The sequence below is a fragment of the Oikopleura dioica genome, chromosome 1 (genome assembly GCF_907165135.1).
Source record: "Oikopleura dioica chromosome 1, OKI2018_I68_1.0, whole genome shotgun sequence".
Lineage (NCBI taxonomy): Eukaryota > Metazoa > Chordata > Appendicularia > Copelata > Oikopleuridae > Oikopleura > Oikopleura dioica.
In genome coordinates, this window is record NC_137291.1 from 11152174 (window position 1) to 11175421 (window position 23248).

Genomic DNA, 23248 nt, shown 5'->3' on the forward strand with positions numbered 1-23248 from the left:
AAAGAGGCAAGTTTATTGATTTCTTCACGCTAGAATGGTTTCGGAAGAGCAGGAGGAGGAATACGAAGCTCTAGAATCCATTTATCCCGAAATCGAGCGCCATGACGGCGACCTACTTTCATTTAGCATCAAGTTAGAATCTGAAACAGAGGAGAATCAACTACAGTAAGTTTACTTTCTTCCATCACAGTTCTATTATGCTCAGATAAGGGTTGAACTCCGCCTCCAGTTACCAGAAGAGTACCCCAACGCTGTGCTAGAATGCGATGTTCTTGACTTTGAAAACATCGATCCAGAAGATTGCGTTGGCATCGAAAAGTTTATCCGCGAAACTTGCCAGGAAGAACTTGGCGAGCAGATTTGTTTTACTGTCATCAGGTACAGATTCTTTTTCGAAAGCGATTCTTACAAAAAATTCTAGCGGTGTTCAGGACTATCTCAATGACCTCGTTGATACCATGGAAAAACGGAAAAAGGAAGAAGAAGAAAGGAAAAAGCGGGAGGAAGAGGAAGCTGCTCGAAAGAAATTCGAGGGTACCAGAGTTACAGTCGAATCTTTCTTGAAATGGAAGGAAAAGTTTGACGCTGAACTCGAATCGCTCAAATCAGCCGAACAGAAAAAGCGGGAGGCAGAATTAAAAGGGCGAATGACCGGTGAGCGAGGAAGGTTCTCTGCCCAGCAGTAACGGTTCTGTAGGTAAACAACTCTTCCTTTCAAAGAAAGCAGGAGGCGATGAAGACGTCAAGCTCGCTATCGCCAACCAAGTCGAAGTCGACGAGTCCCTTTTCGAGGACTTGGGCGATCTCGATCTTGATGAAGAGCTCGACATCCCAGACGAGTAAACCTCCAAGCAACCTGCCTGTATCTATCTGTTCTAGCACAATACCAGTTCAAAGAAACTCTTCAGAAAAATAAGAATTTTCACCCTGGTTCGTTTAGAAAGAAACGATGAAGCTCTTGACTCACAACATGATGCAAAGCCACGTTAAGGGAATTACCCGACGATTTCCTCTTCTCATCAAACCCGAGAATGTCCGAGTTGTGGAGCAGGTAAAATGCCAACGACTGACGGCGTCCTTATCGTTATTCTAGGAATTCAACCCGGATTTTATCCGACGAATGCTTGGACGAATTGAGTACGAGGCTCTTCGTAAGTTTCTCCTCCCCTCGCACTAGGTTCAACAAATCGAAATCCGATGCCCGGAAAACCCGATATCGGATCGGATATTTATCGGGTTTTGTCGGGTTTTTTTTCACCCTACAAAACCCGATCCTGAAAATTTCAAAACCCGACGTAGGATCGGGTTTTTGTCGGATTTTGTCGGAATTTCGTCGGGTTTTTCTTGCCTTTTCAGCCAATCACAGTCGGTCTGAAAAGCCTCCCTTGCCCTTTTTTACTCAAAATGCACTCGAAATAGATGAGAACTGCCTCCGAAACCGGTAAAAGGTAGAGAACGAGCTCTAGAGGACATTCACATCAATCTTACCAAAGATAATCTTCTGGCAAGAGAATGAAATTCGGCGATGTCCCTGGCAATCGGCGATCCATTTCGAGGACAGAATTTCAGAGACCGCCTGAGCTTGAAGGCTTTAGTAGAACAGTCTTTTAGGTTGACTCCCACTATTTTCAAGCCCATGGCATATTTGACCGTATTAGACCAGGCGTTTTTATTGTATAAGGAGATGTACAATGGGAAAATGTACAAAAATCTAAATATTATTAGAAATGATACTCGAAAATTGTCGTTGACCAAAGAAAAACCGCCCAAGACAAGTTTTTGACCTTCTTTTGACTTGATTTTTTAAATTTTTGCTCGTTGGAAACCCGACAAAAATCCGACAAAAACCCGATAAAAACCCGATTTCGGACCCGACAAAAACCCGATGAAATCCAACAAAACCCGATCCAACAAAACCCGATCTCCTAAAAAACCCGATAAAACCCGATCTTGGTTTCGGGCGATTTTGTTGAACCTAGCCCTCGCATTTCTCTTTAAGAACTCTTGTAATACACATTTTACTAGAGCAGGCAATGGCCTGGCTTGGCCACGACGGTAAGCTTCCCAAAGACTGCCCAAGTGAAGATGAAAACAACGAAGACATCCTGAAGGCGATCCATCACGCTCTGATTGAAGTTGAATTGGTTGAAGGCAAACTTGTTTGTCCCGAATCCGGCCGAGAGTTTCCGGTAAAGAATGGCATCCCAAACATGCTCTTGAATGAAGATGAAGTTTGATTTTGCTCCTGAATTGCCCTGTATGTGAAAAAATGCTTATGAGAAGGATAAATTGCCCGGACTGAATTCTTCGAGGAGGTTGACAACATTTACCTTTCAGAATGAAAAATGTACGAAAAGATTCAACAAGTAGCTCCTCCGACACAAGTTCAGATAGCGACGATGAAATGAGAGCTAAACTCCTTGCCGCCTGCGTAACCTCCGAGATGATCAAAGAGAGCAATAAAAAGATGTCCAAAATCAAGACCCAAATCATCAAGGTAAATCATCGGCAACTTTCTAGCGCGTCCAATCTCCACTTAGGTCGGTCCATATGAAGACATCGAGCTCAGTCCACAGCAGTACAAGCGATTGGCAGAACTTCTCCAACAGTTGAGCGAGAATACCTTCGAGTTCCGAGAGCCCAAGAAGAAAACCAACAAAAGGCTGGCAGATCAAGAAAGGCTTTTCGATGAGTGCCCCAGCCTACGGATGAGTAAGTTATTGACTCACATGTGAACGCGGTTCCTGAACATTACTTTCAGTTTCTTCCGGAGCTCTGATAAATTTGAATGAAGAGCCTTCAAGAAAAAAGAAGCGAAAGAAAATAACGAAGGAGGAAGAGGATGAAAAACTCGCAGCCATTGCAAGCATGGCCGTTACTTTTGACCAGATTAAAACGATGGTTTAATTGAGGAAACTAACTTTCTGACTTTTCAGATAAGAATGAGCGCGTACGACCGTTATGACGATCGTCGACATGACGACCGATATGACGATCGACGATATGATGACCGATCGCGATACGACGATCGCCGAGACGACAGAGATAGATATGATGACAGAAGATACGAAGAATCCCGACGAGATGATCGACGAGAGGAGGAACCCCGAGAAGAGCGAGGTAGCTTTCTTTCCCGGAAAATAGTTACTTATCTTCTTCGTTAGAAATGAAAGTCGTCTCCAACGATGGCGGTGCTGAGGGCATGAACCCAGACGGTTTGATTGAGTCCAACTGGGACGAAGTCTGCGAATCTTTCGATGACATGTCCCTCGACCAGCAGCTTCTCCGAGGTATCTACTCGTATGGTTTCGAGAAGCCGTCCGCCATCCAGATGCGAGCTATTGTCCCTTGCACCAAAGGATACGATGTCATCGCTCAGGCCCAGTCCGGTACTGGTAAAACTGCCACCTTTGCTATCTCTTGTCTCCAGCAGATCGATGTTAACCGAGCTTGCACTCAGGCCCTCATCCTTGGCCCCACCCGTGAATTGGCCCAGCAGATCCAGAAGGTAGCTTATCAGTATAAATAAGGAATCATAGAAGATAATTTCAGGTCGTTCTCTCCCTTGGTGACTACATGGGCGCCTCCTGTTACGCTTGTGTTGGTGGCAACAACATGAAAGTCGAAATCCAGAGACTCCAGTCCGAGCCTCAGCAGATCATTGTCGGTACCCCCGGTCGAGTGTTCGATATGATCACTAGAAAGGTACTCGATGAAGATCCGTATTATCTGATAACACTCTCAGGTCATCGATCCCCGAGACATCAAGATTTTCGTTCTCGATGAGGCCGATGAAATGCTTTCGCGAGGTTTCAAGGACCAAATTTACGATATCTTCCGAACACTTCCCGGAAACATCCAGGTACTCATCCCTATTCTTATCGGATTTTCATTGTGCCTAGGTCGTGCTTCTGTCCGCCACCATGCCCACTGAAATTCTCGATGTCACCAAGCGATTCATGAGAGAGCCCATCAGAATTTTGGTCAAGAAAGAAGAACTTACCCTTGAAGGTATTAAACAGTATTACGTCAATGTTGAAAAGGAAGACTGGAAGGTAATCAACGGCATTATTGAATTGTTTAATCCGTGAATTAGCTCGAAACTCTCTGCGATCTTTACGAGACCGTCACCATCACCCAGTGTGTCATCTTCTTGAACACTCGAAAGAAGGTCGAATGGCTCACCCAGCAGCTCAACAGACGTGATTTCACTGTCTCCTGCATGCACGGAGACATGGACCAGAAGAACCGAGAACAGGTGCAGTTTGACTCCTTTTTGAGATGACTAACTATCCATTCAGGTCATGAGAGAGTTCCGAACTGGTTCATCCCGAGTCCTCATCACCACCGATCTTTTGGCTCGAGGTATCGGTAAGTTGCTCGTGTCTTATCTTATTAAAATGCTGACGAATGAATTCAGATGTCCAGCAGGTCTCCCTTGTCATCAACTACGATCTCCCAACCAACCGAGAAAACTACATCCATCGTATCGGTCGAGGTGGTCGATTCGGTCGTAAGGGTGCTGCCATCAACTTTGTCACTGAGGAGGACAAGCGAACTCTCCAGGACATTGAGCAGTTCTACAACACCACTATTGAAGAGATGCCAATGAACATCGCCGATCTTCTCTAAGTTTTTATGTCAAAAGCTTCATGCTTTTTAGGAAAGGGGTTCAAAAATGTTTCACCGTACTCTTCCTTGATTTCAATGTTTTATTTTCCCATTTTGATCCCTCCAAAGCCTAAAATGCAATATCTATAACATTTTCGATAATTATTTCCCCTGAAATCCCATTGTCGCGACATCCTGTACCCTCCTCCTCGCCCCCTTGCGTTCTCCTAGAATTTTCCCATTTCCTATGTAGTCTTATTAATAGTTCAAAGTTGGTAACCGTTGTTCAAACATCTTATGCGCTCTTTCGCCTCAACTGTTCACTATTCCTGTTATTTAACGCTTGTAAAATCTAACGTATCAAAATCCGAACCCCTCTACCCTCCTGCCCGTCCTCGGCTGAATGTCGTGCATTAGCACCCAATCGGTGGACCTTATTGAGTGTATCGGGCCCGATCACAGACGATGGAAAACTGAATGAAACGCGTTCTGTTCTGGCTCACCCTTTTTGTATATTATATACTGCCGGAACAGAAACCAATTGTGATCGCCCAGGACGAGCGCAGGCATAACCCAAAATTTTGTTTCGATTTCAAAAAAATCCTAGAGATTATTATTTAGGCCAAAGGTTTTTCCGATCAGTAACGTGGCTACTAGCCTCGACTCTGGTTAAGGTTTTTTCCTTTTCCAAAAATTAACACCATACTAAGTCGATTGACCCGGCGCCTACTGGTAAAATCAGTATGGTATCCTCTTCTTTTTGAGTTCCCAGAGCTCTAGCAGTGTTCATCTCCTGACAAAATACCTGTCATTCTCATGTCAACCTTTAGGGAAATTATGTTCATCTTTGTCATTTCAAGGAGTTCTTGCTCTGACATTCTTGAAATCACAAAACTCAGCTGCTACAATTGGTGACTCCCTCAAACTTTAGTTTTTTTGTTAGTTCTCGACCAACTCGCCCCGGGCACTGTGTCAGAACCGAGAGGACATGTCCCTTTTGTAGCTTCTTCATTATCCAGTTAAACCCTCATCGGACCCCCTATCGCTTTTATTCACAAAAGTCTTTGAAACTAAAACTCTCGTGCGTGGCAAAGAATTCAACTTGCGTGACACATGCAAATCAAAATTATCACCCACCGCATTCTTCATCGAATAAATATTGGGTTCATGAAACTTTCAAAATTGAAACCGGTCTATCTTTTAGAAAATGTTACCGCTCTCTCTGCTGAAAACAGCAGTTAATCACCCTATGTTGGTGGAGCTGAAAAATGGTGAAACATACAATGGACACTTGGTCAATTGTGATAACTGGATGAACCTCCAACTCAGGGTAAGGGACTCACTGAAATTAAGGAAGACTAACCGAATCTTTTTAGGAAGTTATCTGCACATCTCGAGACGGTGATCATTTCTGGAGGATGAACGAATGCTACGTTAGAGGATCCACTATCAAGTACCTCAGAATTCCCGACGAAGTTATCGATATGGTTAAAGAGGAAAATACTGCAAGAATGAAGGCCGCCAAGGTAGAAAAAACGCATGAAGCCTCAATTTTACTATTATTTAGAACCGAAATCGCGACCAGAACAACCGAAACAACCGAGGCGGCGGCCGTGGCGGCAACCGAGGAGGTGGCCGCGGTGGTAACCGTGGAGGTGGTCGTGGTGGCGGCCGAGGCGGCTACAACAACCAAAGATAAAAACCTCAACAAACCACTCGGGTCCTCTTATATCGAAACGTATTGCACAGTAATCGCCTACTGTTCAATATTAACTTCGCCAACTGCCCTCCTCCCTTTATTTTTCAACACTCTGTCATTTTTCTCTTTCGTGTAATGTTATCTGCTCAAAAGAGTTTTTTTCCTTCAGCTCAATTCAAGCTCGAGCAAGTTCATTAACCTCTTAAAATACTTAATTTCAGACCGTAACAGGACTAGAAAATGACCAAAGGTACCACCTCCCGCGGTACTCGCAATGATAAGACCCATATCATCTCCCGAATCACCGGTCGACGAGCCTACCATCTCCAGAAGAAGCGAGACTCTCGAGTAAGTCTACTTTGAAGCGATCAAATTTTGACGTCTTATCTTAGCGAGGCCGATTCAACTGGTCCACCAAGGCCAAGAGACGAACTGCTCCCGGAACCGGTCGAGCAAAGCACCTGAAGGATGTCAACCGACGATTCCAGTAAGGTTGCCCCCTCCTAACTCAACTAACGTTTTCTTTTAGCAACGGATTCCGAGAGGGACAGACCGCCAAGAAAGTCTCCAAGTAAATTGCAGTTCTCGTGAACCATTCTTCTCTCTGTACAGAATAAACCGCTGAGAACAAAAAAAACACATAAAAACGGGTGTAGAACTTCAGAATGATCATTCCCGTTCGATGCTTCACCTGCGGAAAAGTCGTCGGGAATAAGTGGGAGGAATATTTGCAATTGCTACAGGTCGATTTAAATTATAGCAGGAGCATGTTTACGAATATAAATATAGGCTGAATACGCTGAAGGTGACGCTTTGGATGCCCTTGGATTGAAAAGATACTGCTGCCGACGAATGTTGCTCACCCACGTGGATCTGGTCGAGAAGCTTCTCAACTTCGCCCCGCTCGAAAAAGCGTGAGCCCCGTTTTTCCCATCTCCCGTGTTCCCCCTCTCCCTGTGACTCAAGCTATACAGAAACTGCTCCAGCTACAACAATTCGTCTGTACAAAATAATGCAGAGACTCATGTTTGAAATTTTCAGAAGGAGTAAGGATTGAAAGAACGACGAGATGTTTCCAGGAGGCATGAACCCATTTATGCAGCAGCAGCCACAGAAGAAGGTCAGTTTCTTGCTCTAACAGCTCATTTGACTTCTTCTTTCAGATCTCAAAGACAGAAAAGATAACCCGAAACGTGGCAATCGGTGGAGTGTGCCTTTTCTTGGGCTGCCTCTTCTGGGATACCAAAGGTGCCCCAGTCGCATCCATTCCTTACACACGCGAAATCCTCGGCACCTTCGGCTACGTCAACCACCATTTCTTCGGATAAACTGTTCATAGAATATAATAAATTATTGATTGACCATATAAACGTGTCTCCGTGTATGCCAAATAAATATGATTAAAAATATAAATCCGCAAGTGTCTCTGTTCATCCGCGTACATATTTGGTCCAGTTATAATAAACATGAGCTAAAGCTGTCTAAAACAAGGCGATGTCCTTCACGCAATCTTATCCTTCTAAGTTGAAGAAGGCCCGATTTCGAAGTCTATAAATTGATTATTCCGAGATCATCCTCTTTCTTTTCTCTCCCTCTTTTGTCCACGGAGTCAATTTGGTATGCGCACAAAACTGACCCGTCTTCATTTCAGAAGCAAATGCAGCATTAGAATTTTCATCGACTCGAATTCGGTTACCACTGTAAGACGTTTTGGAAGCTAATAAGCCTGAACGATGTTTGCCGAAATGACCTTGGCAGAGCTAAATGCTCTCGCCGATCGACAGAGGCGACAAATTGAGGAGCAAGAGAAGACACTCACGGCGAAGCAACAGAGGTTGAGCTTCTTGACTCAACAATCTCAACAGTTAGGGATGACTTCGTGTTTATATTATTTGAAAAGCTATCATTCCTCATGAAAAGTGGGAGTAGTTCAAAAATAGCAGATTTTAGTCGTCAATAATGAAATATAATAAATATTATATTTAGAATTCTTAATTTGTAATAAAACATAAATATATATAAATGTTACGTTGTTTTTCCTAACTAATTTGCGAGCAGGGCTGGATAATTTGAAATCAACACAAATCTCAACACCCATATTTCGGGAATTCGGCCATCCTGATTGGTCAATAGGGCCGTTTTGGGGTGTTAAAATTTGTGTTGATTTCAAATTATCCAGCCCTGGTTGCGAGCACTAATCATCCCGTCTAAGCAAAGTAAAGATGCGGATCATCTGCGAAAATTGCGCGAAAAAGTAGGTGAACAAGAAGATCGACTTAGAATGCTGCGTGTTGGGCCTGAGCAAAACACGGCTTTATTATCAGCTGAGCTAGACTCAGTCCGAAATCTGCTTGAAGCAAAACAGCGTGAACTCAACATGTCGATGCAGAAAGTAGAGCAACTAACAAGTGTGCTTGGCGATTTGCGCAAAACATCGACAGCGACAAACGGGGCGGAAGAAGTGAACAAGCTAAACAGAGAATTGAATGCTCTTCACAACTTGAATAATGATCAATCCCAGCGGCTTCAAGCGCAGCGGGATCTTCTTCGAAAGAAACAAGAAGAGTCCCAAGAATTAGACATGAAAATCCTCGAACTTGCAGATAGAATCAACAAAAAACGAGCAGCTCAAACGAAGGGAAGCCAGAATCAGCAAAAATACACGAATGTAGCTGCAGTTGAGCCCCTCGTCAATTCAACGCAAAATAAAATCGGTTCAAAAATTGACGGATTGCCGCAAAAGGCGCAAGTGCTGAATAATATCACTTCAAGGACGGAAATTGCGCCTGATGATGCTGATCGGAAGAAGCGAGGGCAGAGGCCTATCAGTGAAATTCTCACGCGTCAAGGTAAGGAAAAAATTACAAGCCCTTGGAACTGTCATCTTCTTTAAACAGAAAGCTCTAGGAGTCAGAAGTGACAACGAGTCCCTCGTAGATCAAAAAAAGTTTACATCAATGAATCAATAAACGTAACCTTTCATAAAGAAACGTGACTTGTGAAGGCGCATCAAAGTTGATTTTTTTATTTAAATTTATTATTCAAGACCAAAAAGACTCCAAATCAAAATCATCGTCTTTGGCACCGGGCAACTCGCTTTTCCAGTACCGTAATCCTTCCGAAGAAAAGCCTCGTCCACCGCCACCAAGCTACACTGAAGCTCTATCCAGGCGCTCCCTGCCTGGACAAGCGTCACGAGGAAAACTAGGCATAAAAAAGCCCGGTAAGTGTATTTTATTTTTGGCAGCAAAAACATTCGTCCCGTGCACACATTCATCGAAAAACGCAAATTTACGCATATATCCGTGGCTTTTTCAACTCTGTATTAGAGAAACAGGCAATTGAATTGCAAACAATAAAATGAATAGGATTGTCCAGCGCAGAGTGCCACAAGGAGGCGCTTGCTTTAAATTTATTCAACGCAGACTGAAACACAGACCATTCATGAATTGAAGCATATTTTTAATATCTAGAGAAAATATGGCGACAGTATTCCAAGCAATATGCGAGATAAGCAACTTACAGCAAGAAATTGCATTGATAAAGAGGAAACAGAAAAGGTTCGGAATGGACAAGAGCAAGGCCAGGTGGGAAATTATCAAGAAAGCTTCGAGTAAACCTCTCGTCAGTCAAGGTAAGGGGCTTTTCCAGCATTTTATTAAACAAAAAGAGGTTTATCAATAAATTCTAGTAATTTTTTCATCGAAATCTTCGGCAGGTACATTTTTAATTGTAAGCAAATCATGTAAAATTCCCATTCATATTTTACAGCTCTAACTCTCAAGCAGAATCAGACATTAACTCGAACAAAATTCAACTACGGTCTTTGACTTTATGACTAGCTATAAATTCTAGTGTCTCCAGGAGGCGATAAGAACGTCTTCGATGAGTGGCGAAAACGATACGCGAATACCCCGCGACCACTGAAAAAGCGCTCCTCCTTCTCGGAAGCAGAAGGCAACAACTACTATCAACAATTGTACAAGACCTCTGATCCGCTCTTTCGCGACCCACGGAACATTCCTCTTGAAGAGGAAGCTGAGCAATCAAGTCAGAGCTCCGAGAGCGAAAATCAAATCAAGCAGGAAGCTCCTAAATCTTCACCATCAAGGGGGTAAGAGCGCTGCTTGTTTGAATTTTTGTCGAAAGTTTTTGCTCTTTCATCAATTTCTATCTTGACCCACGATCTTCTTTTACAATTATTTTAAAGCGGAAAAGCTGATCAAGATGCCCCTCCGACACCGCCTCAGCGCGCACCGGATGAAAAATACAGTAACTCCACTCGTTCCCCGCCACAGCTGAAAAGTGCGATCAAAAAGCCGAGAGGCATTTTGAAGAAACAAGGCGCGCCAAGGAACAGTTCGAGACGAGTGGAGCTTGATCCCCTGGCACTGCTTCTGGATGCTTCTCTTGCTGGAGAGATTGATGTCGTCCGTAGTGTGATCGCAAAGGTATGAAATTAGAAAGGGACAAATAAAATTTATCTTTTTATTGAAGCAATTGAATAATAGAAAGCTCAAGGTGACTTTTGTGGCAACTTGTGTGACGTGATTTCACGAGATTTGAGTTTCAATAATTACAGCGTTTTAGATTTATGATCAATAATTTCTTCAGGTTTCAAATCCAAGCTATGCAAATGACGAAGGAATCACCGCGCTTCATAATGCCGTATGCGCCGGTTATTTTGATGTTGTCAAGTACGAACTCAAATGAGCTTTAGTTTTTATTAACTTGTTCAAAAGATTCTTGGTTCACTCGGGTGTCGATATAAATGCGGCGGATTCGGATGGTTGGACGCCGTTGCACTGCGCTGCCTCTTGCAATTCCTTACAAATGGTCAAATTTCTGTGTGAAAATGGCGCCCAGATCTTTGCCGAAACTTATCCTGACAATGATACTGGTAAAAACACAACCATTCAACACTTGTCTAAGCTAGTTTTCTTTTTTCAGCCGCAGAAAAATGTGAAGAACTGGATGAAGGGTACGTCAATTGTACCGAGTATCTTTACGGAACACAGGTGATCTTTCTTTCTTGATTTTAATATGCTAAACATTTTCAGGAAAAACTTGGTGTCGTGAATAAAGCATCAGTTTATGCTCTTTTCGACTACGACGCTGAAAGCTCAGATGAACTATCTTTCAAAGAAGGAGATCTTCTCTACGTTAAACGTAGAGGAGATAGTGACGAAGACAAATGGTGGTGGAGGTATTCCCCCATTCGTTTATTTTGAAAATTATCTTCATCCTAGCCGCCACTCCGACACTGGAAGAGAAGGATACGTACCGCGAAACTACCTTGGCATGTGGCCGAGGATAAAACCGCCTTCGAAGAAGTAAACCGAGTTTCTTTCTGTTTATAAAAGTTCAATACCTTTCGTCTTCGTTATATAAAGATACACCTTCCTCACTGTGGATTTACCTCCCAAGAAATATTCTCAACCAGTAAACAATTTTCTTCGCTTCGTTTTCTGACCTTTTTATATCCCGACTTTACCGCCTTGATTTACCCGATAAAGCATTTCTGGCACTCATTCGTTCTAAAAACTGTTGGCATGCTCTGCTCCATGTCTAGTCGACAATTGTATGAAAGCCAGCCTATGTTCAATTTCCTTCCCAAAAAGCAATTTCTTTCGTTCTTAATTCGCATCAATTCCCCATTTGATTCAGTAACTTTCATTCCATTTCACCACTTTTTTGTTCGAAACATCTTGAAATTTCTTTCATCATATGTTCTTCCCAACTTATTAAAAACGACCTTTCTTACGTTTCACGAATTCAATTTCACGATGGCCTGTGAAAATTACCTAACACTTTTGAAATGTTGAATTAACCACGAAAATTCTAGATCAGGGACCGCGCTTTTGCTTTTTCCCCGAGAACGCTCATTCGTAAAAATCGAGATTTTCGACCACTCTAAGTAAAAAATCGACAAAAAAGGATGAGCGAAGCTACGGCCGAGGCAAAAACCGCCAGTGGTGATGCACCGGTTTGCTCAAACGAGGTAAATTGATGGCGAAAACTCAAATAACGAGGTTTTTTTCGAAATCTTTTGAATATTTGAAATATTATATTTCGTGTCATATTGTTTCGCTTCTAGAGCACCGCTAGAACAAATTTTATGTTTTTATCCGAGAACTTTTTCGTGTAAATCAGTTTGTTGTTCAAAATAAGAGGCTTTTATGATTCTAATGGGTGCACAAGAGTCAAAACAAGTCGAAGAGACCTTTGAAAGAGGCGATTTTATCGCTTCGATCCAAGAAAAATATAATCTTCAGCCCCAGAAGCCAACTGCCGTCGACGAACTCGCTGATGCCCTCAAAGGTAAACACACTCTCTAGAAAAGGCGACTTAATAAGGGATATAGTCACGAAAATCACCCCTGCCGCTGAAAACGCCCAGCAAGAGGTCCCCGAAAAGGCTGAAGAAGGATCTACTGCTGCTCCTGAAGCTGAAGCCAAGCCCAAACGCGAGCGCGTTTACAAGAAAAAACACATCCTCACCCGAGGAGGTACTGGTATTTAAATTTTCTGTGGCTAAAAGATTCTTTAGTGACCGGTAAAGTAAAATGGTTCAACGTTTCCAGAGGATTTGGATTCATTGAACGCGACGATGAAGGAGCCGATGTCTTTCGTAAGTTCAAACCCATCCTTTCTATCTTTGCAGCGAAATTTAGTCCACCAATCCGGCGTTGTCGGATCTGGCCGCCGACACCGCTTCAGCTTGTTCCTCAAAGGCGGCGAGGAAGTTGAATTCGATGTTGCAGAAGGTAAAAATCCACTTGAAATGTATAAACGTCTTCAATGATATTTTAGGAAAGAAAGGGCCCGAAGCAATTGCAGTTTCTTCCCCTGGTGGATTGGAGCTCGCTCCTTTCAATCCCCGATTCCGACGAGGTACCCGACGAGAGCCAAATAATCGTAAGTCCTTTCTTGAAATGCGTCTGTATCATTCTTTCCAGGCAAGAAAGATGGCGAAGGAGAAGAACTTACTTCCTCTGAAGAGGAGAAAACTCCTCGGGAGCCACGTGACTCCAACAACAACGAACGTCGAGAGCGACCAGAGCGCCGCCGACGAAAGTTTGACAAGCGAGCTCGAAATCCCCGAAAGGGAGGAAAGAACGAGGTAACTGAGATATCATCTAATCATGTAAAGAAAACAATTTTAGCGCAAAACCGAAGGTGCTAAAAAGGAAGAAGAAGCTCACGCTCCCACTACTGAAAAGGTTCAAGCTGCCCCAGCCGTTCCTAACGCTCACCTTCAAGCTCCTGAACTCATCTCTGTCGAGTAGATGTGCATAAAATAGTACTAACGTACGGAACCCATTGCCATAAAGTACTATGTTTAAATTTCATTATTTTTCTCTCGCCGCGCATCAGACAGCCACTCCATTTATTCACTTCAACAATTTGTCATACTGTTACATTCCCATACAGTAAGATAATGACTATTCTTCAATTATCTCCTAGCAAAATTCATTTGTTTTCTTTACTCTGCCATTGACAAGGAAAACAATGTTCACACAAATAAATATCTATTTTAAAACTTCAGTGTTTCATTTGCAGGGTATAACAGCAGTTTACAAGCATGCATAAAAACGGGATCAAAAGATAGTTTCAATGAAACTGTATAGAATGGAGTCGGAAGAAAGGACAGAGCCCGAGAATTCCGCGCATCTGAAAGTTCAAAAAATGAACTGGAAGAAAATCGCGGGCAATGAGCTCTTACGAGTGCAATCAAAAATCAGCACCTCTCAACAAGATCGAATTCGCAATCGCTGGGCGAAGAACCGCGAAAAGACGAAAAAACTATTTGTTAAGCAGCGGCAAATGGATGAAAATGAAGTTATTGACCCTTCAGATGAACAACCTCAATATAATTACAGAGGTACAAGTTATCTTCGAGACAAGTTTACTAGCTCTTTGTTTAGTTCGATTGAACACGAAAATATCGAGCTTTCGCGAGACCCTTTCTTCAAAAAAGCACGAAGTCCTTACGCACACTTTACCGATGATTCCCAATCTTCCAACAAGCTTCCAATACATGCCATCCCACAAGAATATCGCCTGTGACGATGTCAAAGTCCTTCAAAACATTCCCTACATGGGTGATGACATTGTCGAACATGAACGGGGCTTTCTCGATGATTTGATAAACATGCATCAGCGAAAAATGCACTGTGGAGGCGGCGATGAGACTATCCACGAGCTGGTCGATCATCTCTTCAGTATTGAGAAAGAAAAAGATCCTAACGCAGAAGAACCTTGTCAAGAAATCTTTGACGCTATCAGCTGTTTACTGGCTGATCGAGGAACTGCAGAATCGATACGCGACAAGTGGAACGAATCAAATTTGAACAAGTCTGTCGAAAACGATCATTCAACAAAGCTGCCGTCGATCGACGATCCTAGCGCAGTCTGGGAGTCGCAGAAACGGGACAAGTGTCTAAATTCCTTTCACGAACTTGTTTGTCCGCGCTGCTACCGTTACGATTGTATGTACCACACCTTCCAATCCAAACCGCCAGCGAGAACGTACGTTCTCAAGCGTAAACTCGACATGCCAAGAGTGCCGCTGAATCCATGCTCGGAAAACTGCTTCTTGAATCTCGATGGAGGACGAGAAAAGATCGAGCAAATTTTCAAAGTCAAAAAGTTCAAGCCAAAACTCAATAAGAAATCAAAAAAAGCTGTTCAAGAGGATGTTGAACTTCTCGCCAGCCCGGAAACGTCTCGAGATGGATTTGAAAACAAGGTTTTAGCTCTAAATAGCGCAAACCCTCATTATTTATTCTAGCCGCTGCCGGATGAAGTACAAAAACTGTTCGAAGAAGAAAAGTGGACGCAGTCGGAAAGCGTTTTAGTAAGAACGCTTCTGGAAATATACCAGGGAAACTTGTGCAGTATATCTTCATGTATGGGCGAAAAGAGTTGCAAAAGCGTATGTTTAATTTATAAAAGTATATTGTCAGCAATCTATAGTTATCTAAGCGGATCTTTTGACTCGAAATTTCCTTAGATCTTCGCCAAAATTGCGTTTGATGATTCATATGTCTCGACTTCTGCACTTGATGAATCTATAGTTCACAAAACTCCGAATAGGAAGAAACCAGTGTCGCATGGCAAGCGGAAAACTATTGGTGAATTCTCTCAAGAAATCGATTCTTTATATCTTCTTTTAGTTCGTAAGGATGTTAGCCTCCACAACATGCACAATTACGAGCCTTGTGATCATCCAAATGAACCGTGTAAGGAAGACACTTGCCTTTGCCATCAAAAAGGAAACTACTGCGAAAAGTTCTGTCCCTGTCCCCCTGACTGTCGGAATCGTTTCAGTGGATGCAATTGTAAAGGCCAGTGCAACACCAATCGTAAGATATCAGCCTAAAAGCACTCTCGAACTTGAGTTAAGTTTGCCCTTGTTATGTCGCCAGACGAGAGTGTGATCCTGATCTTTGCAAGCTCTGCGGCGCGGATGACTTTTCAAAAGATTTCGACGAAATTCGATGCAACAACATAAAAATGCAAAGAGGTCTACATCAGCATCTTCTAATGGCCCCATCGGACATTGCTGGATGGGGATGTTTCGCGAAGGTTTGTTATTCAAGCCACTATTTTCTTTTACACTCTTACAACTAGAATGACATCAAGAAGAACACTTACATTTCCGACTACTGTGGCGAACTAATCAGCCAAGAAGAGGCAGATCGAAGAGGAAAAGTTTACGATAAACACAAGTCGAGCTTTTTGTTCGATTTGAACTCTTCTTTCTGCATTGACGCGACTAGAAAAGTAAGATCAAAGGCTCAGAGCACGATTTAACTTTCGATAAGGGAAACAAGATTCGATTCGCGAATCATTCTATGAATCCGAACGCAGCCACAAAGATCATCCGAGTGAATGGGGATCATAGAATCGGAATTTTCGCCAAAACGGACATTCGAAAGGGCGAAGAGCTCTTCTTTGACTATAGATACTCAACATCCGACGCGATCAAATATGTTGGTATTGAAAGGCAACTGACCTAGAAACGATTAAAAAAGATACTATATCTTTTCCACTGAAGCACAATTCTACCGTTCTCGTTCTTTATATTTTCAAGTCCACTTTCTTTACCTATTTCTGTATTTCTTTCACTCGTCTTTTTTCCTTTTTCTGACCTTAATTTTGCTGCCATCGATCATTCCAAAAACTGAATATTACTTGAATATTGAAACAGGTCTCATTTTTTTTTAATTCAAAAGAAATTATTTTTACAGTCGCAGTATTTCTCGCGTGGCAAGTATTGGACAATATGTTTCAGGTGCATTTTAACTTCGTAGTCGTTTTCAAGCAGGTCTGTCAAGGCTTCTTCAAAAAGTCGTTGTTTTGTTTCTTCATCCACTGGAATGTATGAACTTCAAAACTTCATGGAAGGATCTTACCTTCATGCCAAGGAGTAGCATCACCACCAGGTGGGCCATAAGCGCCCATATCACCAGGATAACCTTTATCTCCCTTATCACCAACTTCTCCTGGAGGTCCTGGTGGCCCTTGAGGTCCTTAGAAATCTGTTATCCTTTCTAGGAAAATATTTTTTCGTACCTTGAGGGCCTTTAAAGCCTTTGTAGCCAGCAGTTCCAGGTTCTCCTGCGTTTCCTTCCGGTCCGTCCGGGCCAACTTCCCCTGGAATGCCCGGGTATCCATCTACTCCAGGAGTTCCTGAGGGGCCAGATCTTCCTCGAATTCCAGGTTCTCCTCGGAGACCAGGGAAACCCTTCGGGCCGTCTTCGCCATTTTCCCCAAATTCTCCAGGCTCTCCCTGGCATCCTTCCGGTCCTAAAACGGATGTTTAAAATGGCGATATTAATTTATTATATTTACCGAGTTCACCACGAGGCCCTGTTTGTCCATCTGGGCCTGTCGGGCCGCAGCACTTGCGATTTCTGCCAATTTGAACATCGTTCCTCGTGCAAACCTGCGGTGCCTGAAAGCCTGGCTCCCTAATGCAACGCTTCTGACACATTTCCGGGCAGCCGGCCAAATGTCTCGCCAGACGATCCACATGAACAGCTAAGCCAGACGTTTCGGAATCTAAAAATGATGAATATTGTTTTATGTATTCGTAAATACTTACGAACAATCAGACTTTCTTTATTGGAAATTTCTGAAGGCAGTTTTCTCTTCATTGTTTTTGGGAAGATTGGAAGGACTTCGATGCTTTTGAGTTGACCACAAATGTGTTCCAAATAACTGCCCTCGTCGAAGGCCAAGATAAGAATCGAATTTTTCAAATAACTGAAATCATCTTTTAACAAAATCGAGTTGTTTGAGACTTTACCCCTTTGAAATTTTGTCAAGCTTCTTGATGTTTTGATTCTGCTCTTTTAATTTCATATAAAAATCGTTTCTTTTTGACGAAACGTCAGTGAAATATATTTCTCTGCATTTCTTCGAGCTCTTTAGTTTCCAGTAGTCCACGCACTCTTCTTCCATAATACAGGTTGTTGCATTTCTTGAAAATACAGAAACTGTCTTCTTGTCATATGGGCAGTTAGATTTTTCTCCAAGAAAGTCAATAAAATCTATCTTTGGGTTAGGGCCGAGTTTCGAATTTTGACAGAGGAAATTATCTTAACCCATTTCTTTTTGGCACTGATCAGCTAAGACAACTTCTATTAGTAGAAATATTCGAGCAATTGATAACATCCCTCTCATATCAGGCAGTGGTCTCTCTTCGATAAACCAAGATTCCGAAAAACGAATTATGCCGAAGTCAAATATTTTACTCGATTGACAAAAATGTAAAACCATTCATACAGAGCAATCAAAGAGCGCTAGGGCTTTTGAAAATTCATTTTTGATATATGAAAGCCAAACATTTCCCATCTCCAGCGCACCTGTTCCGGCTATGCAGTCACGTTTTTATTTATTCTTGAAATTAAAGACTTGAATTTTAAGACTGATAATTCAATCAAATGTTTTCGCGTAAATCGGAAATGGATGGTCATCGTCGCTTGACGACTGTTCGCAAATCCGAATTTCCAAGTAGTGGCGGTAGGCAACCAAGAGATAGCCTCACTGCGGATAGCTACAGGTTGAGCATTGCTGGAGGTCAATCGACGATCAAACGCCCAAAAACGCACTCGTCGAATGATCCACGAGATCTTGCAAAGAAAGCGTAAGCATATTCCTAGCCCGCCAATTCTAATATCTCCTTATTTTAGAAATCAGAAAGAAGTCGTCGAAAAGCTTCAAAACTTTCTCATCAACGAAATCAACTTCCGCGAAGTATCGCTCAAAGAACTTTCCAACATGACAACCGGCTTGTTCCATGAAATCTTCTCAACATTTGTCCGAATTATTCTCGGCCCAAATTATTTGATGAGCTTTGGTAAAGTGAAACCAGCAGAGCTCATCGTTGAGACTATGCGTGCAGTTGATTATCCATTTAAATTGGTGAAATCAAGCTTTGTGAACTTGACGAAGCAGACCTTTCCGACTGCGATTGGAGTTTTGGACTGGCTGATTGACTTGATTGGAATTCAACAGGCAGCGGAAAATGCCGCTCAAGATACAGCGGATATTGAGGAAATCATCCCAATTTTCGAAGGATACGCGAGATATGCTGCTGGAGAAGGCGACATCGACGATATCACCGATGATGTGACAAATGAGGTAGCCAAGTCGAAACAAGAGCAGTTAGCTCTTGAAGAGATCGACATTGATGATGCTTACAGGCGCATGGAAGAAGCAGAGCTAGAACTAAAAGACTTTAAAAATGCGAAACGATGCTACGAAAACGACTTGGTAGATTTGACAAAAGCGATCGAAGACTCGACAAAATTCCTGAATCTAAGCAAGTACCACGTCGAAAAGGGCGCTGCAGAGATCAAAACGCTGCGCGAAGAAGAAACGAAGCAAAAAGAAATGATCGAACAACTCAAAAAAGACAACGCAGAACTCCGGGAACGAATCGGAGATCAAGAGACGGCCATTGAAAAGAAGAACCGATACAACGCGCTCGTTGAAGAGGATCAAAAGTGGCAAGAAACAGTGGCGGCTCAACGACAAGATCTCGGAATAATTGGTAATTTTCGTTCCCTAAACTGTTCTTCAACTTATTTCAGAGGTTAAAATAAGCCGTGAACGAGCAACTGCTGCCGACATTTTGATCAATTACAACACAGCCGCAAATTCACTTCGCGAATTTTCCGAAAAATTCAAAATCCCATCTTCCATCTCGGCGAAAAACTTATCTATGCTTGAAGAAAAACAAAAGCTCATCGGCGAAGCGGATCAACTTTGCCACAAGCAAATTAGCTCGTTGAGAAGTGAGACAGACGTCCTGAACTTTGAAAATGATGAGCTAGAAAAGTATTTATATCTTTTTCCTTGTTCTTTTTCTATCTGTGTCTAGGCGAATTCAAGAGGAGCAGGATGATCACGACCTGGTAAAGACCCAGTTCGAGTCAAGATTCCAAAAGAGCAAGGCGGAGTTAAATAGAGTCGAGGAAGAAAATGCTCATATGAAAAGCCGAATTGGAAAGAGGCGAGAAAATGTAATGAGCATCAGTGAAGACATAGAAACTCTTCAGGTAACGGGTTTGATTATTCGACGATGAAGTAACAAGTGACCTTTAGAGTGACAGGATAGATCTTGAAAGAAAACTTCAAGATGTCAAAGAAAATGACGAGAATGCCAACTACGGAGATGAGGAAGAACGAACGATCATTGACTTCCTCGAATCGGCTAACGACAAGAAGAACACAGCCGACACTCAATTCAAAAGTACTCTAGACTCTCTTTCCATCATTTATACACGTCTGTTTAGTTGTTCAAAGTATCTTCGAGGAAGAGATGAGCGTCATCCAGACGCGCGTCAAACGCAACGAAGAGATTCACGAGTTCATCACTAGAAAAAACTTTGACTAAGAAAAGTTCTTATACAAACACTGTGTTTGAAACACACAAACACTCTCACATTCCCTTTATCAAAAGAAAAATATTCACATTTATCCACTGCCCCAGCAGTTTTCACTTTTCCATTCCATAAACAAAAATAGGATCACAAAGCTCATCTTCCATTACCAACTGTTCAGAGGCGGATGTAATGTTAGCGATGGCACGGATCGACGAAAAAGTTGGCCCGAGTAAAAGCAGACAGGAGCATCCGCCCATAAAAATGAAGCTTCCATCCCGCGTGGAGCGCAAATGCGGCGAGTGGTGCGAGGTCAAGAGCAAGACCAAAGACAAAAAGTACTACTTGAACATAAGAACGAAAGAGACGACGTGGAAAAAGCCGCCAGACTGGAATGATCAAATTGTAAGCGAACCTTCCCTTTCCCTTATTAAAGCATCCATCTAGGCTGACAGTATTGGTGCCTCGCGAAAAATTCTGAAAGATTCGCCCTCCCTTTCCACCGACAGCTCATCTCAAGACGTCCCTGCTGCTCATCCCGCTCAATCCACGCCAGTCGGGTCAACTAGATACTCCCGCGCCTCCCCGCCCTCCAAAAAGCGCAAACACAACAAACATAGAAAATCAAAGTCATCAAGAAAAAGTGAAAGTCCTCAGCGCATTAACTCCTCTCTTTACTCATCAAACATATCCACATCATCATCGTCAAAAACTATTCCATCGCCAAATGTTCAATCAGTCGAAACTCACATCCAAAAGACAGAATCCTCTGATCAATCGAAATTGGACGAACTAATACATCCCCTGAAAAGCTCTTTGAAAAATCTTCCCGCCCCTATCCCTTCCTCCGTCCTTCTCGACCCTCTTTCGATAAAGCCAAGCCCGGAAGAGCAAGAAAAGCAGAAACAGCGTGAACAAGAAATTGAAAGGACATATTCATCGAAAAGATTGAAAATTCAACAGCTGGAAAGACGACATCGTTTAGTAAAGCAACTGCCGGAGAACTCCGCTCCGGATAATGAAACAGTCCTTCGTCAAAGCCAAAAATTCGTGAACGAGTCTATTCCTTCCAGAATGCAAGAGCTTATCTACAGTAAGTTTCTCTGTTAAAATGTTTGTTAAATGGCTGTTTTAGATAAGAAGGAGAAGCAGGCGGATTTCTACTCCCGCGAAAATACGCGAAACGATCAAATTATGTCCGAAAAGCGCGGCGAAATCGCCCAAGTGAGGCACATTTTACGTAATCGCACCTTCTTCATCGAATCTACTGATGGTTTCTGCAGTCTACAAAAGAAGCGATCGGAAGCTTTAATGTTGAGCTCATTTTCGTTTTCAAGTCTAAGCAGTCCGGCACAGTCCAAGGACAAAGTTAGTTAACTTTCGGCTCATCACTGTCTTTTAGTCAGTTATTCTTCGTTATTTCTGTATCATAAAATAAATTTCGATCATTTATGCCTTCTAAATAAAGTATTTTTTCTATCACTCTGATTCTTCGACACTAAAAGTCGACAGTTAAGAAATTGATCGAAATGGACGCAAAAGCAAGACTCGCAGCTCTCAAAAGAAAGCGCATGGAAGCAAAGACTGCGAATCACAGGGATGTTGTTGAGGAGGATCGCGTCGCGAAACTACCGGCTAACTTCGAAGCAAAGAAAGAGCGAGCTCAATATGAACTTTCTGAAATTGAACGAAAGAAAGAAATCGAAGCAGCAGGTAATTTTTTAATAGATTTTGAAAAATCAAAACTTTCGGGCGGCGGTGGGACTCCCTAGATTTTCCACAGCTGTCCAGGCTGTGTAATAACCCTTTGTCCCTCCATTTGGGGACCCGAAAGAACCTCCCGAGCTGGTGAAGCTCATCGTCATTTGCGGTTTTTATTGTGTCGATTCGACACTGTAGAGTGAGTCTGTGTCTTCTAGCCCTGCGTCCTCGAGGATACAAGGGCTATGATTTTGGACAGTGTCTCCTAAAGTTTGAACGAGAAGTTATGCTTCAACGCCAAGTCTGGGTCGGGATTCGAACAAGATTCACGGATTAATCGTGAGCATTCATGCCCTTGCCACGTCCTGGTCCACCAAGCCAGACGTCCCCGAAAGCAGTGTTGAAAAATCAACTTTTATATCAAATTTTCAGCCCACAATGTGGGCCACAATCTACTATAGTGTAGCAAGAATCTTGTATAGATTGTTTTATGACAAAGATTTGTGTGACTAACAAGTTCGTTTTTTCAAGGTGGCAATTACGAGCGTGCGAAGATGCTGAACAAAACAGCGCTGGATTTGGAGAGAAAAGATGCGAAACGCAAACGCACGAAGAACCCGGACCCCGGCTTCATCTCCTGGGAAGATAATACTGCAAGACAATATAATAGACTCACACGGGGTAATTATACAAGCTTTCGTCATATTTTGGCCGTCTCGCATTCATGTTCTCATGTCTGGAAACGGCAATAATGTTGATTGGAATCTGTCTAAAAGTCATGTTTAGACTTCAAAGTGGATATGGAAAAGTACGAGCAAGAAAAGCAAGAATATGGGGATGACTTCTACGCCGGACTTTCCACAGCTTCCATTCTTCCAGGAAGACTCAAGGACTCTGAAGAAGCAAAATCGAGACTCGTCAATGTTGTCAAGGTACTCAATCAACGAAAAACCATCATTTTAACCGATTCAGGCACAAATCGAGAAGAGAAAGAACTTCCACAGACGACGCATGCACGACGAAGACAAGGACATTACTTACATCAACGAGCGAAACAGAAAATTCAACGAGAAAATTGACCGTAGCTACTCCAAGGTAAGGCTTTTCTTGAGACGAAGCTTTATCATCATTTTTAGTACACACAAGAGATCAAGCAAAACTTGGAGCGTGGAACTGCCATCTAAAAACGCCAAAAATCGTCTCCTTTTCTCTGTCCATCCGTTTTTCAAATCTGTCTTTTCTCCTAACCCAATTTTAACCAAAGATTATCGTCAACATCTCCAAAAACTGACTCTTAGAATGGATGTTCAAACGCAGGAAAAAGAACGCTTCGTTTTCGA

At 42.6% G+C, this 23248-nt stretch overlaps 13 protein-coding genes across 18 annotated transcripts in view; 12 read left to right on the top strand and 1 right to left on the bottom strand.

The window, feature by feature from the left end:
- On the top strand, positions 1 to 919 carry LOC145701394 (RWD domain-containing protein 1-like). Its single transcript, XM_081778616.1, has 4 exons — positions 1 to 165; positions 211 to 378; positions 422 to 654; positions 698 to 919. Exons 1-4 carry the CDS (start codon positions 35 to 37, stop codon positions 841 to 843), a joined length of 678 nt encoding a protein of 225 aa, XP_081634742.1. The 5' UTR covers positions 1 to 34; the 3' UTR covers positions 844 to 919.
- The window catches only part of LOC145701357 (eukaryotic initiation factor 4A-I-like), a 68325-nt gene extending 62541 nt beyond the window's left edge, over positions 1 to 5784 (top strand). The window contains exons 1-8 of one of the 3 annotated variants that reach the window (XM_081778595.1): positions 2937 to 3120; positions 3165 to 3508; positions 3553 to 3705; positions 3746 to 3862; positions 3903 to 4055; positions 4097 to 4258; positions 4302 to 4371; positions 4421 to 5784. In XM_081778595.1, coding sequence (XP_081634721.1) covers positions 2943 to 3120; positions 3165 to 3508; positions 3553 to 3705; positions 3746 to 3862; positions 3903 to 4055; positions 4097 to 4258; positions 4302 to 4371; positions 4421 to 4632 — 1389 coding nt within the window. In that variant the 5' untranslated portion in view covers positions 2937 to 2942 and the 3' untranslated portion in view covers positions 4633 to 5784. Of the gene's footprint in view, positions 1 to 2936; positions 3121 to 3164; positions 3509 to 3552; positions 3706 to 3745; positions 3863 to 3902; positions 4056 to 4096; positions 4259 to 4301; positions 4372 to 4420 lie in introns of those variants that run through there. The other 2 variants (XM_081778588.1, XM_081778580.1) reach the window with 2 other exon arrangements.
- LOC145701433 (uncharacterized) lies at positions 895 to 2919 on the top strand. Of its 2 annotated transcripts, XR_014134269.1 has the most exons (6): positions 895 to 1051; positions 1094 to 1151; positions 2026 to 2257; positions 2338 to 2497; positions 2541 to 2712; positions 2762 to 2919. XR_014134269.1 is itself a non-coding variant. In XM_081778661.1 (3 exons), the coding sequence occupies exons 1-3, from the start codon at positions 950 to 952 to the stop codon at positions 2235 to 2237; spliced, it is 372 nt and encodes a 123-aa protein (XP_081634787.1). In that variant the 5' UTR covers positions 895 to 949; the 3' UTR covers positions 2238 to 2303. The 2 variants fall into 2 exon arrangements, 1 of the variants encoding a protein (XP_081634787.1); XM_081778661.1 differs by lacking the exons at positions 2338 to 2497; positions 2541 to 2712; positions 2762 to 2919 and having other exon boundaries at positions 2026 to 2303.
- A 4-nt stretch (positions 5785 to 5788) lies between the features above and the next one.
- LOC145701422 (U6 snRNA-associated Sm-like protein LSm4) lies at positions 5789 to 6484 on the top strand. The gene is made up of 3 exons (XM_081778646.1): positions 5789 to 5941; positions 5988 to 6137; positions 6179 to 6484. Exons 1-3 carry the CDS (start codon positions 5819 to 5821, stop codon positions 6308 to 6310), a joined length of 405 nt encoding a protein of 134 aa, XP_081634772.1. The 5' UTR covers positions 5789 to 5818; the 3' UTR covers positions 6311 to 6484.
- A 10-nt stretch (positions 6485 to 6494) lies between these two features.
- LOC145701448 (large ribosomal subunit protein L37-2-like) lies at positions 6495 to 6947 on the top strand. The gene is made up of 3 exons (XM_081778670.1): positions 6495 to 6658; positions 6703 to 6797; positions 6840 to 6947. Exons 1-3 carry the CDS (start codon positions 6551 to 6553, stop codon positions 6883 to 6885), a joined length of 249 nt encoding a protein of 82 aa, XP_081634796.1. The 5' UTR covers positions 6495 to 6550; the 3' UTR covers positions 6886 to 6947.
- LOC145701457 (DNA-directed RNA polymerases I, II, and III subunit RPABC5) lies at positions 6925 to 7680 on the top strand. Of its 2 annotated transcripts, XM_081778688.1 has the most exons (3): positions 6925 to 7053; positions 7100 to 7430; positions 7474 to 7680. In XM_081778688.1, the coding sequence occupies exons 1-2, from the start codon at positions 6976 to 6978 to the stop codon at positions 7226 to 7228; spliced, it is 207 nt and encodes a 68-aa protein (XP_081634814.1). In that variant the 5' UTR covers positions 6925 to 6975; the 3' UTR covers positions 7229 to 7430; positions 7474 to 7680. The 2 variants fall into 2 exon arrangements, with proteins under 2 accessions (XP_081634814.1, XP_081634807.1); XM_081778681.1 differs by lacking the exon at positions 6925 to 7053 and having other exon boundaries at positions 7327 to 7430.
- Positions 7681 to 8489: 809 nt separating this feature from the next.
- LOC145703761 (uncharacterized) lies at positions 8490 to 12120 on the top strand. The gene is made up of 9 exons (XM_081781154.1): positions 8490 to 9159; positions 9357 to 9533; positions 10166 to 10424; positions 10521 to 10761; positions 10925 to 11007; positions 11053 to 11210; positions 11261 to 11328; positions 11371 to 11516; positions 11560 to 12120. The coding sequence occupies exons 1-9, from the start codon at positions 8592 to 8594 to the stop codon at positions 11645 to 11647; spliced, it is 1788 nt and encodes a 595-aa protein (XP_081637280.1). The 5' UTR covers positions 8490 to 8591; the 3' UTR covers positions 11648 to 12120.
- Positions 12121 to 12159: 39 nt separating this feature from the next.
- Positions 12160 to 13846, top strand: LOC145702550 (uncharacterized). 2 transcript variants are annotated; one of them, XM_081779789.1, is made up of 8 exons: positions 12160 to 12311; positions 12586 to 12631; positions 12675 to 12818; positions 12860 to 12940; positions 12984 to 13076; positions 13123 to 13227; positions 13269 to 13432; positions 13476 to 13846. In XM_081779789.1, exons 1-8 carry the CDS (start codon positions 12249 to 12251, stop codon positions 13596 to 13598), a joined length of 819 nt encoding a protein of 272 aa, XP_081635915.1. In that variant the 5' UTR covers positions 12160 to 12248; the 3' UTR covers positions 13599 to 13846. The 2 variants fall into 2 exon arrangements, with proteins under 2 accessions (XP_081635915.1, XP_081635923.1); XM_081779797.1 differs by having other exon boundaries at positions 12592 to 12631.
- Positions 13847 to 13943: 97 nt separating this feature from the next.
- LOC145695668 (histone-lysine N-methyltransferase EZH2-like) lies at positions 13944 to 16531 on the top strand. Its single transcript, XM_081772668.1, has 8 exons — positions 13944 to 14194; positions 14238 to 15061; positions 15104 to 15247; positions 15326 to 15446; positions 15489 to 15677; positions 15719 to 15900; positions 15946 to 16098; positions 16140 to 16531. The coding sequence occupies exons 1-8, from the start codon at positions 13999 to 14001 to the stop codon at positions 16332 to 16334; spliced, it is 2004 nt and encodes a 667-aa protein (XP_081628794.1). The 5' UTR covers positions 13944 to 13998; the 3' UTR covers positions 16335 to 16531.
- On the bottom strand, positions 16440 to 18326 carry LOC145712121 (uncharacterized). The gene is made up of 7 exons (XM_081789808.1): positions 17627 to 18326; positions 17423 to 17583; positions 17170 to 17379; positions 16891 to 17124; positions 16731 to 16847; positions 16564 to 16689; positions 16440 to 16498 (listed from the first exon to the last, which is right to left on the bottom strand). Exons 1-7 carry the CDS (start codon positions 17779 to 17781, stop codon positions 16440 to 16442), a joined length of 1062 nt encoding a protein of 353 aa, XP_081645934.1. The 5' UTR covers positions 17782 to 18326.
- LOC145695669 (uncharacterized) lies at positions 18226 to 20355 on the top strand. Its single transcript, XM_081772670.1, has 6 exons — positions 18226 to 18466; positions 18513 to 19375; positions 19416 to 19662; positions 19706 to 19883; positions 19930 to 20077; positions 20121 to 20355. Exons 1-6 carry the CDS (start codon positions 18264 to 18266, stop codon positions 20219 to 20221), a joined length of 1740 nt encoding a protein of 579 aa, XP_081628796.1. The 5' UTR covers positions 18226 to 18263; the 3' UTR covers positions 20222 to 20355.
- A 5-nt stretch (positions 20356 to 20360) lies between these two features.
- Positions 20361 to 21689, top strand: LOC145695670 (uncharacterized). The gene is made up of 3 exons (XM_081772671.1): positions 20361 to 20612; positions 20655 to 21300; positions 21343 to 21689. The coding sequence occupies exons 1-3, from the start codon at positions 20400 to 20402 to the stop codon at positions 21582 to 21584; spliced, it is 1101 nt and encodes a 366-aa protein (XP_081628797.1). The 5' UTR covers positions 20361 to 20399; the 3' UTR covers positions 21585 to 21689.
- A 22-nt stretch (positions 21690 to 21711) lies between these two features.
- On the top strand, positions 21712 to 23183 carry LOC145695672 (pre-mRNA-splicing factor Syf2-like). Its single transcript, XM_081772673.1, has 5 exons — positions 21712 to 21920; positions 22440 to 22589; positions 22695 to 22840; positions 22881 to 23003; positions 23045 to 23183. The coding sequence occupies exons 1-5, from the start codon at positions 21737 to 21739 to the stop codon at positions 23090 to 23092; spliced, it is 651 nt and encodes a 216-aa protein (XP_081628799.1). The 5' UTR covers positions 21712 to 21736; the 3' UTR covers positions 23093 to 23183.
- Positions 23184 to 23248: the final 65 nt, after the last annotated feature.